The sequence below is a fragment of the Pogona vitticeps genome, chromosome 5 (assembly GCF_051106095.1).
Source record: "Pogona vitticeps strain Pit_001003342236 chromosome 5, PviZW2.1, whole genome shotgun sequence".
Lineage (NCBI taxonomy): Eukaryota > Metazoa > Chordata > Lepidosauria > Squamata > Agamidae > Pogona > Pogona vitticeps.
In genome coordinates, this window is record NC_135787.1 from 167,547,733 (window position 1) to 167,566,171 (window position 18,439).

General features: G+C 39.1%; 1 protein-coding gene across 11 annotated transcripts in view; it reads left to right on the forward strand.

Annotated features, from left to right (window-relative positions):
- The window catches only part of RBFOX2 (RNA binding fox-1 homolog 2), a 208,639-nt gene that overhangs the window by 162,832 nt on the left and 27,368 nt on the right, over nucleotides 1-18,439 (forward strand). For all 11 annotated transcript variants that reach the window (XM_078376189.1, XM_020787706.3, XM_020787703.3 and 8 more), the window contains 3 exons: nucleotides 514-567; nucleotides 10,035-10,127; nucleotides 12,696-12,756. In XM_078376189.1, coding sequence (XP_078232315.1) covers nucleotides 514-567; nucleotides 10,035-10,127; nucleotides 12,696-12,756 — 208 coding nt within the window. The remainder of the gene's footprint in view (nucleotides 1-513; nucleotides 568-10,034; nucleotides 10,128-12,695; nucleotides 12,757-18,439) is intronic.

The window sequence follows — 18,439 nt, forward strand, 5'->3', positions numbered from 1 at the left end:
AACACACTGACTTCCCAACTACCTTGTCACTACCTCAGAGCCCCCAGTGGAGCACAAGAGCCAGCATGAGCCAGCACTTGAACCATGAAATATTCCTTTTTCCTCATTAAAGACCTTAACAAAAGCTAGCCAAAAAGTTGTAGTTCAGGGAATAAAGTTCCATCTTGTTAAATTACAGTTGTTATGTAACTTAGTTTACCTTTGTTATTGGAAATAGAATTCACTACAAGTAACTGTTGCTGTGTAACTAGTTACTTTCTAACCTGTGGCCTTTTTGCCTCTGATTTTAATGTGAAATAGCTTTGTAGTTTATGCAGTTAGCCCATGTGTCAACTAAAGAAAACTGATAAAGAAGAGAAGTTTAACTTGTTAGCCTTAGTCTATTATAAAACATTATCAGCCCAGTGCATCAGAGACAAGAGTTCTTTTTCCTTGGCTTACCAGAAAATATGTCAGAAAGAATGATATATTAATTAACTAATCAGGAATAAATCTTCTATTTTGTCTCCACAGCAATTTGGCAAAATCCTTGATGTAGAGATAATCTTCAATGAACGTGGTTCTAAGGTATGTTTTGTTTTATGGACAGTTTCTTTCTCTACTCCTGCAGCACCTCGTATCTTTAGTTGACAAGATAAGGGAGCTTCCTGTCTAGGGCATGCACTTTGCAGACAGAAAACGAACTGAGCATCATACGTTCCTCAAAATTGCCATTCCATATAATTGCAGTCTTGAGTATGTTCAATAGCTGCATAATCTTTTTTAAAAATCAAGTTTACAAAACATCCAAGAATAGAGAGAGGCATTGAAGGGGTAGATTTTCCTCTGATGTTTGTCAAATTAATGGTGTTTGGAAAAATGTTTCCTTCCCTTGAAAAAAATTGTATCTATGGATACATTATATGAACCTTCACAGGTTTGTATAGTGTAATAATGAACTATTCCACATCACAAAAATACTGACTTTCATGACTTTTAATGTTATTTATTTATTCGGTTTCTGTAGTGTCCGATTAGTGTAAGGCACTATGTTGGTCTGTTAACAAACAGAGTAAATACAAATTATATAGCAATAGAAGTAAATAATAAACACAAAAAGGGAAAGTATGAGAACAAATAGGTCAAAAAAACAGCGTAAAAACAACTCGCCAAAATTAGACAGGCAGGGCAGTTTTGGCAGATAAATGCTACTAAAAGCATCTATAAAAAGCCCCTTTTAAAGTAGCCTCTTGAAGGTAGAGAGGGAAGGGGCCAGGTGCAGCTCTGCTGAGAACACATTCCAAAGGGCTGGTGCCACTGCTGAGAAGACACAATTTCTGGTGGAAGTCCTTCTGGCCTCCCTTGATGTGGCAGCCCATAGCAACATTGGCTGTGAAGATCTGGTGGCATGGGTCAGTGTTCTTGGGGAAAGATGCTCCAACAAGTAATGAGGGCTCAGATCATGAAGGGCTTTGTAGGTAAGAACCAAAACCTTGATGCTGGCTTCGAAGCTCACAGGTAACCAGTGAAGGCGAGCCAGTATTGGGGAAATGTGGTGCAACATTTGTATAAACTGCATATAAATCTATGTAAACTTCCATTTTTTTTCCAGATGGCTAGCTGTGTGGCTATTCAAGATGTATTGGAAATATAGTTTATTGGGGATTAATACTAATTTAACACCCTGGAAAAGAGAATGTAAACATTCTAGTCACAAATGCAGGCATTTTAAGTGATGTTTATCCTAACTGGTTTTCATTATGAAACCAATGTCCCCTCACTGAAAAATTGATGTGCTTCTCTCTCTGCCCAGTAGGTCCAGGACTGGAATAGCAGGGAGTGTTGCAGGTCAGGAGCAAGGTGCATTGGCAGAGCTCTGTGGGGGAAGCTTGCACAGTGCATGTCTATACTATGCTTGACTTAATCAATGCTAAGTTTTCCACCTTCAATTAAAAATGAACATCTGTCCCATCCCTCTCCCTGTTACACAACAGTTTCAAAATGAAATTAGTATTTTATTATTACATCACATCATTGTGATGTTGAAGCTCATGCAGATGTATAGTACAGTCCACGTACTAGCCGCCTAAAGTGGCCTTTTAGGCCAGATGGGCAGGGTATAAATCAAATAAATCAAATAAATAAATAAATAAATAAATTTTATATTCAGGATTAAATGCAATCACATATTTGTCAATTATCATGCTGAATTTCCTTTCTATGTATTATCTGAAAACCAGAAAAAGTTATACTTGTTATTTATATCTATAATATTCTGGCCACTGCATATCTCCTATAAATCTGAAAGCTATTTTTAAGTCCGTGAGGGCACATTGGTCTTTTAGCTTCATTTATGAAGGCTTAAATTAACAAAGCATGTGTTGAACTTGTGGAGAGTTGCGGATCCCTTGTACAGAGTTGGCTGATGATCTCAGAAATGGAAAGGGCAAAGTGCTGGCCCATAATATGCCCTTTGCTAGCCCCAGGCCATTGACACTGGCCTGTAGAAATAAATCAGCAGGGCATGTGAAGACTTAAAAATAAGAACAAGAAAGAACAGTCAGCTGAATAATGTTCCACAACCCAGTTCAATCTTTTATTGAACTTAAGAGATAGACCCAGATATTTTTCTGTCTTCTGCACAGTGTAAGAGAGAGAGGTGCATCTTTTTGCTTTTGGACTATAGTGTGCTCCTGCTACCTGGAGGATTCCGAGAGTTCTAGTCCAAAACCTCTGCATGCTTCTAATGGAACACATCCTTGGGTTAAATTGTTTATGAATTTAATTATTCTTTCATTGTTAAGGAAATATATTCTTGCAAGTAATCCCTTAGTTTTCGGATGACTACGGAGATGCAGAAGAAACAAACTTATTAGCAAAATGATGTCCTTATGCATTCCCTCATAAGAATCCATGTTTTAATCATATGTACACATGTCTTCACGTTTTCAATATCTTATTTTAGTACATATATAGAAATGTTCTTTATCTTCAGAATCTTCAAGAAAGCACAGAAGTTGATAGATATTTAATTGTATAACTAAGTCTACCCATGGCTTCTGGTTTTCAGTTAAAACAAGACTGTTGTAACTATTAATTACCTTGGAGCTATTTGTCATACACTTTCATGCAATAAACATTAAGTTCATTGATCACATTCTTGTATATTTGATGGTAGAATCTCATATACCATCCCGTCAAATTCTCAGCTGTCTCAGCAACAGGTTCAGAACTAAAGCTTATTTCAAATACAGTGATCAGGAAGAGTAAGAGTCAAGAAATTCCCATACAGTGTTTATTAATTACGTCACTCAGTATTGAATTGGAACATCTGGAATTTCCCCTTGTAAAAAAAGAAAAAGGATAGGCATTCTATTGGTGAAACACAAGACTTTCTAGGAACCCCTTGTTTGTCACTCCCTTTTCTTCTGGAAAAAAGTATGCCAAAACTTGAATGCCTTTCTCCTACCCTGTGGTTTCTATTCTAACCTAATGATATGGAACCTCTATTTTCCTCTCTCTTGGGAATCGGAAAGCAGATGCTCCCGCTGCCTGCCTTGTGCTGTGTTCTCAATATTACCCATCCCTTCCCTGGGTTTCTAAAGGGCATATTCTTGGATAATGTGTTTCATAAATGAATGTTAAAAAGATAACTATGTTAAATCCAAATTACTTTGGGTGTGCCCCCATCCAGTATTTGGGAAGCTCCTGTGTGGCCTGAGCAGATCTTTATCCATTCATATCTGTGACAAATATCCTCTGCCAGAATTGTTCGTGTTGCAAAAATGGGGAATTTCTAAAAATTCCATGTCTTATCCTTTGGTCCATCTGAGATGAGATGATACCATTTCTTTTCATAGTCAAGTTTATATGGTAAAAGAGGATTATTTGCATGTGTATGTTTGTGTATGCATGCATTATGTTCATTTTAGTGAAAAATGTTTCTCCACAGGATTTAGCTGCAGAAGATGTTTTATTTATTTATTTATTTTATAGGATTTCTACCCCGCCCATCTAGACCAAAGGTCTACTCTGACCTTTTTAATTGTTATAGTTTTATTGTTTTAGATCCCTTGCAGGATTTTAATACTGATGCTTCAAATCTTTGGATTTTGTAATGTTAATAACTGAGGTGGGGAATCTGTACAGTATTGAGGAACATTGATAAAAGCATAGATTTCAGTAATGTGAATAAGTGTCTCATTTCTCTTCAGCTAATCATGCTTCCTGGTTTTTGAGTGAAATTTGTTGGGCCTGTTAGTCTTTCAGACATAATGTGACTATTGGAAAACTTAGCCAGGAAGGCCCATTTCTGCCAATTTGTCTGTGGAATTACACATTTTTTCCTAAAATGGAACATTATGGTTTTCATGAAAGCTAATCTGGTATTTTGGTACAATGAGCCTACCATCAAAAATTCCTTATATTTAACTGAAAGGGAATAAATTGATATTCTCCTCCCTGTCATGATAGAGTTGGCAGGTTAAAAGGAGTGAGGGAATATATGCATCCTTCTTGGCAATTATGCATTACCTAATCTGTCTAGCTGTGAGAATAATTCCTTGTAGTTCATAATGCACAACCACAACCTATGCATGAGATACAGTGGTCCCTCTACTTACGGAATTAATCCGTATTGGAACGGTGGCTGCAAGTCGAAAAGTCTGTAGGTCGAATCTCCATTGACCTACAATGCATTGAAAACCGATTAATCCCATAACTGGCAGTTTTTATTCTATTTTTGTTCCATTTTGGTTTTTTTTTTCTGTTCTGTAAGTCGATTCTCCGGCTGCAAGTCGAATCTAAATTTTGCAGCCAGAGAAGTCTGTAACTCGAAAAGTCTGTAAGTCGAGGGTCCACTGTAACTGGCAAAAGGCATTTTTAGCATTGTGTAAAATAGTAGCCTGGGATTTGTCAATTGTACTTTTGCAGTCTGCCAGGGAATATGCACCAATGGGTCATGGCAGAGCTCTTTGTGTATATAGGAGCAAACCTAAACTGAGAATGTGCAAGATATATGTCTAACAAAATCACAGTCTCTTTGTACAACAGTTCTGAATATTCATATTCAATCTGAATTATATAATGGGCCCAGAGAAGGATAACTTGTGGGAAAACATGTTATCTGTAACAAATGAATAACCCATTGACTTAACTTTGACTTATTGTAACTATGTGGTACTAAAAAATAAAATTCTGCATTGGGGACATGTTATTAATTAACATGGTCCAATAGTAGGGCCTTCCATATTCATTTGTTTAAGTAGCATTTTAGCTTGATAGTTCAACCACCAAAATAAATATACAGTGATGCCTCGCAAGACAAATGCCTCGCGCGATGAAAAACTCGCAAGACGAAAGTGTTTTGTGATTATTATTTTTTGGTGACTCACAAGACAAATTTTTCCATGGCTATGCCTCACAAGACGAATAGGGATGCATTAATACATTCCTATGGGAAACTGCGCTTCACAAGACGAAATTTTCGCAATACGAAACAACTCACAGAACAAATTATTTTCGTCTTGTGAGGCATCAGTGTAATCACGTCCTGCTCCTTATTTCCCTACTTGTAGATTTCAGTCCTGTGAAAATTGCTAATGTGTTCTAAATTATTCTGAACTTAATTCAGAGAGCAAAAGCTGTTTTATTTAACTATATGCGATTCATGTGTCTTTTCACTTCAGATGCTTTTCTAAATCCCCCTGTGTACACATATTGTATTGAATTTTAATTATTGCAAGCCGCCCAGAGACCTCTGGGTAAAGTGGGCGACATATTAATTAATTAATTAAACCATTTCCACTGATGTAATTGGTTTAGAATAGTGGCTTTTAAAATAGTGGTCCCAGCAATATTGTGTGTAATGAAAATTCCATATTCTTTTCCATGCAGATTCTGGAAAATAGGATCCTCACTTCACATGTAGTAGGGGTATTTTTCCAATCACTCATCTCAGATGGATTATCAAGTATAGCACAAACTACTTACTTTGAAAAAAAAGTAACTCAATTGCCTGGATTTTTTTTAAAATGACCATTCTCCAGGCTTCTGGCTATTGACTGAGTGTTTGAAGTGTGTCTATGTATATAGATTTATAAATATATTAAAACATCAGTACTTGAAATTATAGAATGTCCCAAAACCATAAAATAAAGATTCTGCTCCTGAGGTGAATATTCTAAATGCAGTTTTCTTTGGAAAAACAGCAACAACCAGAGTTAACAATGCATGGATTTCAAGGGGCTCCGTTTACTTTCCTTTGGCTTTTAGTTATTTTTTGTTTGTTTTTTATTATTATTATTTTTCTTTTATTTCTGTGTTCTGGCCACACCCAGGAGAATCGTCTGCTTTTGATTTCTCCCTTTAAAGTTACATGGTAAATTTTCTTTCTCATTCTTCAGAGATGAAAACGTATTTAAAAACTCTGTATAACTATTATTTTTACACTGCTCATCCTGTTGCTTGTTATTTATTGCAGAATCTGAGGCCAGACTAAAAGGATGTTGGTTAACTTGGTTTCTAAAGAGTCTTTGAACAGCTTCTTAAAGAAAATAGGGTACCTCTGGCTGCTGATTTTTTCCAGATTGTAAGAGAGGCTCCCTTATGAGTGCTGATCTGCAGTTATGCAGGCTGGATGATATTTTCAATTTGAAAGCCAGGAAAGCATAGTGTTGTAAAGATAAACAGCTTAGCCTCAAAATCAACAAATCTAATTAAAAGTTGGTTGACAAGACTGTTTATAATACTGCATGGGTTTCGAGATTCAGGGCTGTTGCTCTCACCCTTTTTTGTGATATGTGTGTGCAGTCTTCAACCAATGTAGACTCCACTGCTATTTCATTATAATGAGATAGTATACCTACAGCTCTAAAGAAAGGTATAAAAATGCTCCTTTTTGGTATTTGAGATCTTATCCAGACTTGGTTTTAAAGATGACTTCTACTCTGTTACTCTTTTTTAAGGGCAAAGCAATAAATAAATGAATATTGCAGTGTAGCTACTTTGTAAATGTAAGAGATAAGTAGGTCAATTTAGCTATTTAAATTTGTATTCTAATCCTCCAAGGAGGCAGGAACCATATGTGGGCTATCTCATTATATACTGCTAAGGAATTTAGGTTGAGAAAGAGCCTGAAATACTGTTGCTTAGCATGCTAAGTTGCATTAGAGTAGGCCCACTGAATCAGTGGGAATTCAGTGAGTCAACTACTCTTTAAATTCTCTTGATTTCAGTGGGTCTACTCTATTAGCATACTAGGTTGTATCTAGAGTAGGCCCATTTAAATCAACATAAATTGATTTATCAAATCCCCTTGTTTCAGTGCACCTTACTACACTAAGCAACAGGAGTTTAGCCAGTGTGAATGGCACTCCACAACTCTTTCTCTGTTTCTGGCTGCAGTGAGTGATACTAGAATCAGGATCCATGTAGAACTTCCCTTTGTTGATCATCTGTTTTCATTATACATGAAGCAGGATATAATAGGTTTAAAAGAATATCCAAGTCATTACAGTGCAAACAGCCGAAAAAGTATGTAACTCACTTTAAGCAGTTCCCAAGGTTACAACTGTACCTCATGCCCATTTGGAATTCTGGCGTTCGTGACTCTTCACGTATTTATTTAAAATATTTTTATCACGTCTTTCTCCTTTAAAAAGACCCAAGGCAACTTACATAATTGAAAGATAATATTTAAGGCTAAGAAAAATGAATGCAAAGAGGCAGCTTACATCAGTCATAGACAAAATTAAAGTTCAAATAATAACTATATAAGCAGCAATAGAGAAGGCCCTCCTGACACACCTGTGAAGATGGTGGGACAAGAAAAAGGCCTCTCCTGGTTATCTTAACATCTGAGGCAGCTCATAATGGGAGACACAGTCTTTGGGATAGTTTGTACCCAGGCCATTTAGGGCTTTATAGGTTAGAACCAGCACTTTGAATTGTGCCTGGAAACATGGTCAGCCAGTGGAGCTGCTGTAACAGGGAAGTTATGTGATCCTTGTAACTACAAAGCAAAAGCAAAGTGTGCTGCTTATATACCGCCCCATAGCGCTTCAAGCACTCTCTGGGCGGTTTACAATTTAATTATGCAGGCTACACATTGCCCCCCCCAGCGAGCTGGGTACTCATTTTACTGACCTTGGAAGGATAGAAGGCTGAGTCAACCTTGAGCCGGCTACCTGGGATTTGAACCCCAGGTCGTGAGCACAGTTTTAGCTGCAGTACAGCGATTTAACCACTGCACCACGAGGCTTATAAATTCTGCTTTTTTCTGTCTCTTTCTCTTGCAGTGCTTTTTGTCTAGGATCATTCCTTGATCTTTCACCACATACAAGATCTATGCATCCCAGCCATTCATTACTTCCTCATTCAAGATCATTCCTTTTCTTGCTCTCCCTCTCCCTCCCTCCCTCCCTCCCTCCCTCCCTCTCTCTCTCTCTCTCTCTCTCTCTCTCTCTGAGAAACTGAGAGAATGCATATATGCTATATATTGTCTTCCTTTCCCATCGGGTTAGTTTGCAGGCTCCTTTGCTTCTTATCTTTTTTGCTTCTAATCTGCGCCTGAGTGGGGTTTCCCTTACTTCTCTTCTCTCTGAGTTGTCCTCCCAATTTAATTATCAACTCAGTTTTTCAAAATGATCAGTATAATATCCTCTGAATATAGTTGTCAGTAAACTCTATGATTACAGGACAACTAGTGATAGGAAATCCAGCTGTGAAGCCAAAAATCCAGCACACACCCCACCATTGGTATGGAAAATACTTTAGCCCTCACAGGTTCTCATGATAGCACCTCGAGGAACATTTCAAAATGATTACCAACTTGCTACTTTTCCTTGCTGAAGAATAAACATGGTTCATCTTACATAATAAGGATTTCTGCAAAGCCAAAAAAGATTTCCCTTGAAAAATGAGTACAGTATAGGCTTATATTTTGAGGAGCACACCTAGTTGAATTTAGCTGGACTTACTCCAAGAGAACTGCTTGTAGGATTGCAGTTGTAATTCCCCAGTTTTGTGAATCTAGTACCCATAGTTTCCACAGTAGCTAACAGTTATCTCAAATTCCATGTGCCCTAAAAGGGATTTAAGAGTCTTTTAAAGTAGATGATGATGGTGGTGATTTCAGAAACAGTTTGGGTTATGTGTGGGAGTTAGGGGTTTACCTTGGGGATGGAGGAACTCATTACAGCCCTTTGGCCACACATTATTCACCCTGATATAAAGCAAAAAAGGGAGGGATTGAGGGTGGGGGAGAGGGAGAGAATAAGAGAAATATACAGTAGAAAGTAAAGGCTGAACCCAATGCAGATTGGGATGAGAACTGCATCCTACATCTAAAACGACGGAAGATTTAGACCATAGGGCATTGTTCAGATCCAGTGGTGCATTTGATTTTCATCACTGGGAACAGATAGCATTTTTTTCATAAGGCCACCCAACATCTTTTTATAAGGTGGCGTAAAGCCACTCAACATGTTTTCATAAGGTAGCTAGAAAGTTGATAAAAGGTGAAACAAAAAATGGTGCTTTCCCCAGTCACCACTGAGAAGGACGTGGCTTTCTAGCCCAGCATCAAGATGGACAGGTTCCTAAGATTGTTCCCCTTTTCTTATAGTGAGCTGTTCAAAGTACTTATCTATGGGTACCCCTTGCTATAAAGGCAGTTGTTAAGAGCACTGTGAAATATGGATTTGAAAGGTCCTGTATGACAGGATTTCTGTCCAGGTTTTAACAAATTTTGTTCGGTTCATCTGAGAGCTAATTTGTTTTTTGAAATTTGTCTCAAGTAACTGTACTTCTTTTGGTCTGGTCTCAATTGCTTTATGTTTATTATTATTTTTATTCTGATTACAATTTCTTTTTTATATATAATTAAATTTATTTCATGAAACATGCATGAACCAAAAATGTGACTCTAGGAGAGTATTGCTAAGTTGTGCTGATGTCAATTTCATACTGTGATATTTTTTTCTCTATTTATCTAGATTTCAATATTTCAATATATAACGATGTGCATGTTTTCCCCCTTCTCCCGCTGCATGCAGGGATTCGGGTTCGTAACTTTCGAGAATAGTGCTGATGCAGACAGGGCCAGGGAGAAATTACACGGCACCGTGGTTGAGGGCCGTAAAATCGAGGTGCATGTCTTCAGTAATTCAATTTCTTCTTTATATTTATTCTTTTTGTTTCTTTTTCTGTGTCTTGCCTCACTTACTTCACATTTGGATTCCTGTCTTGTGTGTGTATGTGTGTGTTAGTATCTCTGTGTTTTTCACCCCTCACCTCCTGCACTAAGGTGTATAAAAATAATACCTGCACCCAAATATATATATATATATGTATATATATATATATCCATATATGTTTTGTTATTTTAGGTATTTTTCTTTTTTCCTTTCTCTTATGTTTGTTTCCAACCTGGTCAATATTTTTTGCCCTTCCACTGCCTTGATTTCCTTTTGCTTCAATTTATGATGCTCCAATTTTCTATTACCAAGCCTGATTAAAACTAACAAAAAGAGCACTGTCCATGTTATAACTTGGTGTCTAACAACAAAGAACGGGGCCAGCCAGTATTTGCCCTTTCCTCAGAGGCCAGTTTTCCTTCATATGAATTACAATTATAGTAATAGGGGGAAGAGATAAAGGGATGGGGAAGAAAATTCTTTCAGCAGTTAGGGTAACTTCCTGGATACAACTGCAGTAAAGAAACATTCAAAATTACCTGCAGCACTGAGTATAGAGCTTGATCTGGGCTCATTCCTGGTGTTACCTGTATGAATGGTGACTGCTTAGTCGTTAATTTTCATATTGAAGGTTAACTGGCCCCTTTTTCTTCTCCCATTTCTCTATTAAAAAACAGTACTAAATATAAGGGGGAAAACTTAAAAACCGCCGTTTTGAGTAAGATGTCTGCATATTTTGCTTTTTTGTTTTGTTTTGTTGTTTTATTTCCCTTTTCAATGGTTTAGTGTTTAGGGCCCTTCACTTGACTCACTCTTTCCATGGTAACTATACACAATGCTGGCGATGGTACGAGTTGGCGGTAAGTGAAACCAAAGTGCTAGAGGAGAAGCTTATTTCTTTTTATTTTTTTATGCGAAACAAAAATTAAGAAAGAAAAAAATCCATCTGCCATTTCACATTAACACTACAAAATGTGATTTGACTTGTTGTTCCCCCCTTTCCTTTCTCCCTTCCCACCCTCTTTTATTTTCAATGCTGTTGAGTAATGCCGCCTGGACTTTGGATGTACCCACTGTTTTGTATAGTCTGAGCTGTTTGATTACTGACTTCCTGGTGATTTCCCTTGCACATCTTACTCAGAGTTATTGAACTCCAGTTTGGCTGGTTTTATTAATGCACCCACACCCTTCCTCTTTTTTCTCTTCCCCCACCATCTTTCTTGCTCTTTCTCTGTCCAGACCCTGAGAGTCTTCCTCTCTCCCTTGCCATTTGTATTTTTTTTTCAGTTAAATGCAGCTGTTGATCTCTATTTGCTGACTAGTTGTTTCTGATTGGTTTTGGCCATTTTTCCTTTAAGTGCTTGTATTGCACATTAGCAGCTGACTTCAGGCACTCGCTCCATCTTAATGATTGTCTGTGAGACCTCTCGTCCTCCTTCCCCTCCCTAGTCCCATTAATCAATTGTTGTTGTTTTTCTTTTTTTAATGTATGTTTTAATAGCATGCTCTCAGTCTCATCGTTGTTGTTTCCCATTCTTTCTTTTGAAATGTGTAATGTTTACATGGGGGTGGCTAAAACCAGAGTAATGAGATTCCAGGCTCCCTTCTTCCATGTCCAAGATCACCTGTCTGTTGGATGTCAAAGGACACCTAAAACATTTTCCTTTGAAACTTATGTGGTCTGTTATTTTAGAATTTTGAAAAGTTACTGATTCCAGTTCGGTCTTCACTTATTTTTTAGAACCTTTGAAATTGTGTCTGATGTAGGGTTGCAGTAATTTGGCTTCATACACACACACACCTGCCCCCATATTTACTAGCTCCATCTTACTGCAGTGCCTCTAATACCTGCAACTTCAGATTGTCCTCTGATGAGGATAGTGGATGCAGAGAAATCAGGAAATACTTTATAACCTCCTTGTTGATATTCATTTTTCTCCTCCAAAATCAGCAGTTGAAGGTGAATCTGGCAATAATCCATAATATCCTGAGACTGGAATGCGGTCCAACCAATCTTGCTTAGGAGTCCAAAGTCCACATTTCCTTCATAGAGGAAATTAATCTAGGAGACCTGGGATCCAATCTCTCCTCCTCTCCAAATAGGAGTCTTCTCTGTAATATTAGTCAGCCGCTGAAGTTCATTGAAAGGCTACTAAGAGATAAAACAAGGTTGTTTTTCTTTGTTACTTCATGCTGGTCAAACCAGGAATGAAGAAAATAGCAAGATGGGAGTTTCTACCCATTGGATTAATGAGCATCAAATACCCAAGTCATTTCCAAGGTACCTGGGATGCCTGAGAAAATCTGCTCTTTTTTAGCTTCTTTAATGTATAATTTAAATGACAGAACTAGATCTTTTTATAGTTTTCATATTTATTTAATGACAATCTATAACAGTAAATGTAAGTGTGTTGAAATGTTAAACCTGCTTTTAAAAATTAATCAGGGGGATTTCTACCATTTTCTCTAAAGTCCAATGCTTCCTTCCCTCTCCTCCCTGCCCCCACCTTTTACTTTTAGGTTAATAACGCCACTGCACGAGTGATGACAAATAAGAAAATGGTCACACCATATGCAAATGGTAAGAGAAAATGATGGTACTAATAATGAAGAAGGAAAATGTGGGAGAAGAACAGATGTGTGGAGAGATGAAGTTCTTTCCTGCTGGATTTCAATGTAGTGGAAACTTTGGGGGAGGGGTTTTCCAATTATTTTGCCCCTTGCTTATAAAGACACTGGAGGAGAGTGTTCGGTCATTTTTCAAGGGATAAAATAACCAGGTATCCAGTAGGTCTCTTCAGCTGTTTTGGAAATTGTTGCAGGAAATTAAAGAGATTTCTGTTTTTATATATAGATTAACATATCTTAACTTTAGGACATATTGGCCAAAATCCAGTTGTTGTTGTTGTTTAGTCGTTAAGTCGTGTCCGACTCTTCGTGGCCCCATGGACCAGAGCACGCCAGGCCCTCCTGCCTTCCACTGCCTCCCAGAGTTGGGTCAAACTCATGTTGGTAGTTTCGATGACACTGTCCAACCAGCCATCTTTTAATTTCATGACTGCTGTCCCCATCTGCAGTGATCATGGAACCCAAGAAAGTAAAATCTGTCACTGCCTCCATATCGTCCCCTTCTATTTGTCAGGAGGTGATAGGACCAGTGGCCATGATCTTAGTTTTTTTTGATGTTGAACTTCAGAGCATTTTTTGCACTCTTCTCTTTCACGCTCATTAAGAGGTTCTTTAATTCCTCCGCACTTTCTGCTATCAGAGTGGTATCATCCACATATCTGAGGTTGTTGATATTTCTTCCATTCTTAATTCTGGCTTGGGATTCATCCAGTCCTGCCTTTCGCGTGATGTATTCTGCATATAAGTTAAATAAGCATGGAGACAATATACAGCCTTGTCGTACTCCTTTCCCAATTTTGAACCAATCAGTTGTTCCATATCCAGTTCTAACTGTTGCTTCCTGTCCCACAGGTACTCCCATTACTTTAAGAACTTGCCATAGTTTGTTGTGGTCAACACAGTCAAAGGCTTTTGCCTAGTCAGTGAAGCAGAAGTAGATGTTTTTCTGGAACTCTCTGTCTTTCTCCAAAACTGGAATGCCATCACCTCCACTGGCCTTGTTGTTAGCCATGCTTTCTAAGGCCCACTTGATTTCACTCTCCAGGATGTGTGGCTCAAGGTCAGCAAACACACTATGTGGGTTGTTCTGGACATCCAGATCTTTCTGGTATAGTTCCTCTGTGTATTCTTGCCACCTCTTCTTGATGTCTTCTGCTTCTGTTAGGTCCCTACCATTTTTGTCCTTTATCATGTCCAACTTTGCACAAAATGTTCCTGTGATACTTCCAATTTTCTTGAACAGATCTCTAGTTTTTCCCTTTCTATTATTTTCCTCTATTTCTTTGCACTGTTCATTTAAGAAAGCCCTCTCATCTCTCCTTGCTATTCTTTGGAAGTCTGCATTCAATTTTCTATAACTTTCCCTATCTCCCTTACATTCTGTTTCCCTTCTCTTCTCTGCTATTTGTAAGGCCTCGTTGGAAGCCACTTTGCTTTCTTGCATTTCCTTTTCTTTGGGATAGTTATTGTTGCTGCCTCCTGTACAATGTTACGAGCCTCCATCCATAGTTCTTGTGGCACTCTGTCCACCAAATCTAGTTCCTTAATTCTGTTCTTCACTTCCACTGTGTATTCATAAGGGATTTGGTTTAGATTATACCTGATTAGCCCAGTAGTTTTTCCTACTTTCTTCAGTTTAAGCTTGAGTTTTGCTATAAGAAGCTGATGATCAGAACCACGATCAGCTCCAGGCTTTGTTTTTACTGACTGTATAGAGTTTCTCCATCTTTGGCTGCAGAGAATATAATCAATCTGATTTCAGTATTGCCCATCTGGTGATGTCCATGTGTAGAGTCATCATGTGTAGAGTCACCTCTTGTGTTGTTGGAAAAGAGCGTTTTTGCCCTGCTTCGTTTTGAACTCCAAGCCCAAACTTACCTGTTGTTCCTTTTATCTCTTGACTCCCTAATTTAGCATTCCAGTCCCCTATAATGAGAACATATTTCTTTGTTGTCAGTTCTAGAAGGTGTTGTAAGTCTTCATAGAACTGATCAACTTCAGCCTCTTCAGCATCGGTGGTTGGTGCATAAACATGGGTTCCTGTGATGTTGAAAAGTCTGCCTTGGATTCGTATTGAAATCATTCTATCATTTTTGAGACTGTATCCCAGTACAGCTTTTCCCACTCTTTTGTTGACTATGAGGACTACTCCATTTCTTCTATGGGATTCTTGCCCACAATAGTAGATATGATAATCGTCTGAATTGAATTCACCATTCATGTCTATTTTAGTTCACTGATGCCAGAATGTCAGTTTGTTCTTGCCATCTCCTGTTTGACCTCATCCAGCTTACCAAGGTTCATTGATCTTACATTTCAGGTTCCTATGCAGCATTTTTCTTTTCAGCATCAAACTTTCCTTTCATTTCCAGGTGCGTTGCAGCTGAGCATCCTTTTGGCTTTGACCCAACCACTTCATTAGCTCTGGAGCTACTCGTACTTGTCCTCTGCTCTTCCTCAGTAGCATGTTGGACGTCTTTCAAGCTGAGGGGCTCATCTTCCAGCGTCATATCTTTTCGCTTTTTTTTCTGTCCATGGAGTTTTCTTGGCAAAGATACTGGAGTGGCTTTCCAGTTCCTGCTCCAGGTCAATCGTGTTTAGTTGGAACTCTCCACTATGATCTGTCCGTCTTGGGTGTCCCTGCACGGCATAGCCCATAGCTTCTCTGAATTACTCAAGCACATTCACCACGACAAGGCAGCAATCCATGAAGGGGCTGTAAAATCCTGTTACTTAGTTTAGTAATCACTCTAGAGTAGGCTCCATGAATCAACTGAAATTTAGTGAGTTATCTAAATATAATCGATTCACATTGGCCTATTCTAACTGTATCTTACTATGCTAAAGTAAGTCCCAAAACTTGTTGCTAAAGTCAGCAGTGAGATTTTGGTCAATTTTTATCTTTCTCTTCCCTGTTAATTTGGTAAGAAATGAACAGTACATAGGTCTCTTCCATCAGTAATAGGTAATGGTTGCAGCTAGAGATTGATACAAATCATTGGTTTGCAGTTCAGTGTGGTTCACTTATTGGCCCAAATCAGAGGTATTGCCCAGAGGAGGTGGGGCTGGAAAGCTGGCGTATTGCTTCCGAGGGGGCCATCACCGGAGGGAGTTGAATTGAAATCTGAGGTGCATTTTAACTGAAGCTCTTCATATTCTTGCACTGACCACTTTGCCATGTCATGTTTTTTCTCTGACAAAACGGAAACATTGTTCCATATGTGTGTTTACGGATTACAAATCATCAACCCCAACATTTTAATTGTGATATTTGAATATTATGGTGATAAAGAGTTGAGGCTGGTTCGATCAATAAATTCCATTGGACAAAGTAAGTGGGCTACCAAAATGAAAGTGGGATGTGGTGATGCTGCAGGTTAAACCGCAGAAGCCTCCGTGCTGCAATATCGAAAGAGCAGCAGTCGTAAGATTGAATCCACATGATGGAATGAGCTTCTGTCACTTGTCCCAGCTCCTAGCAACCTAGTAGTTTGAAAGCATGTAAATATGAGTAGATAAATAGGTACCACCACGGTGGGAAGGTAACGGCATTCTGTGTCTAGTCGCGCTGGCCACGTGATCACGGAAACTGTTTACGAACAAATGCTGGCTCTACGGCTTGGAGACTAGGATGAGCACCACACCCTAAAGTCGGACACGACTGGACTAAATGTCAAGGGGAACCTTTACCTTTACAAACTGGAAAAACTCATTTTTCCTATGTCAAGGTAATGACAGATACTCATTCATGGAGAGAAAGATCAAATATGTCACTTGAGATCAAAGCTCATCCACAAACCTAGGTAGTGGATCTTCATAGATGCAGATGCATAGATAGTGAAGCAGCAGCAATCTGTGAAAAACCGTTGTGTCCTCCCATTCTGGTGAACGGAGCAGGGGACAGAAAGCACAAGCTTATTGAATGATAAGGGACTGAGGAAGGAATTCACATGTGCTGCCTGCAGTTATACTTGCTCAAACCTCAGAAAGGTTGCTTCGTCAAGGACTCTTAGAATCTCAGCTTTCAGTGACTGTGCTGACTGAAGTAGTCTGAGAATTATTGCCCTGAAAAGTAATGTTTTCAGGATTTGTTCTTGTACTCTTTGAAAGGCTGTTAAAAACTTTGAAGAAGAAGCCAGAATTCTGGTTTTTCTGACAAGGCAGTATGCAGATTCATGCTTGCCAACTGATTCTGCTTCAAGCAGGAATGGCTAATCAAACCACAGACCTTCTGGCTTTGTTTTGTTTAACGTGATATCCAAAGCCAGAGGGCTCTGGCACTCTGTCTTGTCTCTCTCCCTGCAGCCATAGAAGTTACCCTGGGACCAGAGAAAGGGAGAGAGTAGTTGCAGTGCTGGATTTTGCCAGATAAAGACATCATGCTAAACAGACCATGGCTGGAAATTCTTGGATTGCTTAGCTGTCTCATGCTTTTTAGTGAAATCAAATAACCGGTTTTCATCAGTATGCTGGCTCTACCAGCACAAGCCAGAATGTTTTAGAATTTTGTTTTATTATGATGTCCAAATGGATCCTTTCATCATAATAGGGAAAACTCTGTCCATTGTGGTGAGTTGCTTTATTCTTTGTGGGAACATTTGTCCACCAACTTTGTACTGTGGCTTGCGCAGATTTGCAATTGCTGAAAATTAAGATGTTCTCCCAATTTTGTTGCCTGATGCAATTGCTGAATTGGACATACTAAGAATAAATTATGGGTACCTGGTGACACTGCAGGTTAAACCGCAGAAGCCTCTGTGCTGCAAGGTTGGAAGACCAGCACTCGTAAGTTCGAATCCACGCAATGGAGTGAGTTCCCGTCACTTGTCCCAGCTCCTGCCAACCTAGCAGTTTGAAAGCATGTAAAATGCTAGTAGATAAATATGTACCACCACGGTGGGAAGGTATAGGGACGTGGTGGCGCTGTGGGCTAAACCGCAGAAGCCTGTGCTGCAGGGTCAGAAGACCAAGCAGTCGTAAGATCGAATCCACGCGACGGAGTGAGCGCCCGTCGCTTGTCCCAGCTCCCACCAACCTAACGGTTCGAAAGCATGTAAATGCAAGTAGATAAATAGGGACCACCTCAGTGAGAAGGTAACAGCGTTCCGTGTCTAAGTCGCACTGGCCATGTGACCATGGAAGATTGTCTTCGGACAAAACGCTGGCTCTATGGCTTGGAAACGGGGATGAGCACCGCCCCCTAGAGTCGAACACGACTGGACAAAAATTGTCAAGGGGAACCTTTACCTTTACGGTGGGAAGGTAACAGCGTTCCGTGTCTAGTCGTGCTGGTCACGTGACCACAGAAAATGTTTACACAAACGTTGGCTCTACGGCTTGGAAACGGGGATGAGCACTGCCCCCTAGAGTCAGACACGACTGGACTAAATGTCAAGGGGAACCTTTAATCTTAAGGATCAATTATACAGATCATGTCCTTTGACTGCTTCTTACAAGGACTGCCTTGCACGTATCTGATCATTGGCATATCCACCACAGTTCTGTCCTCTCACAGCAAGAACCAAGGTCTTTGGCTACAAACTTTCTTGGTGTGGCTAGCTACTAAAGACATAGAGGATTAAATCAGGAACATGACTGTTCTTTATTATTTTTCAGTATGATAGCATACTGAAATA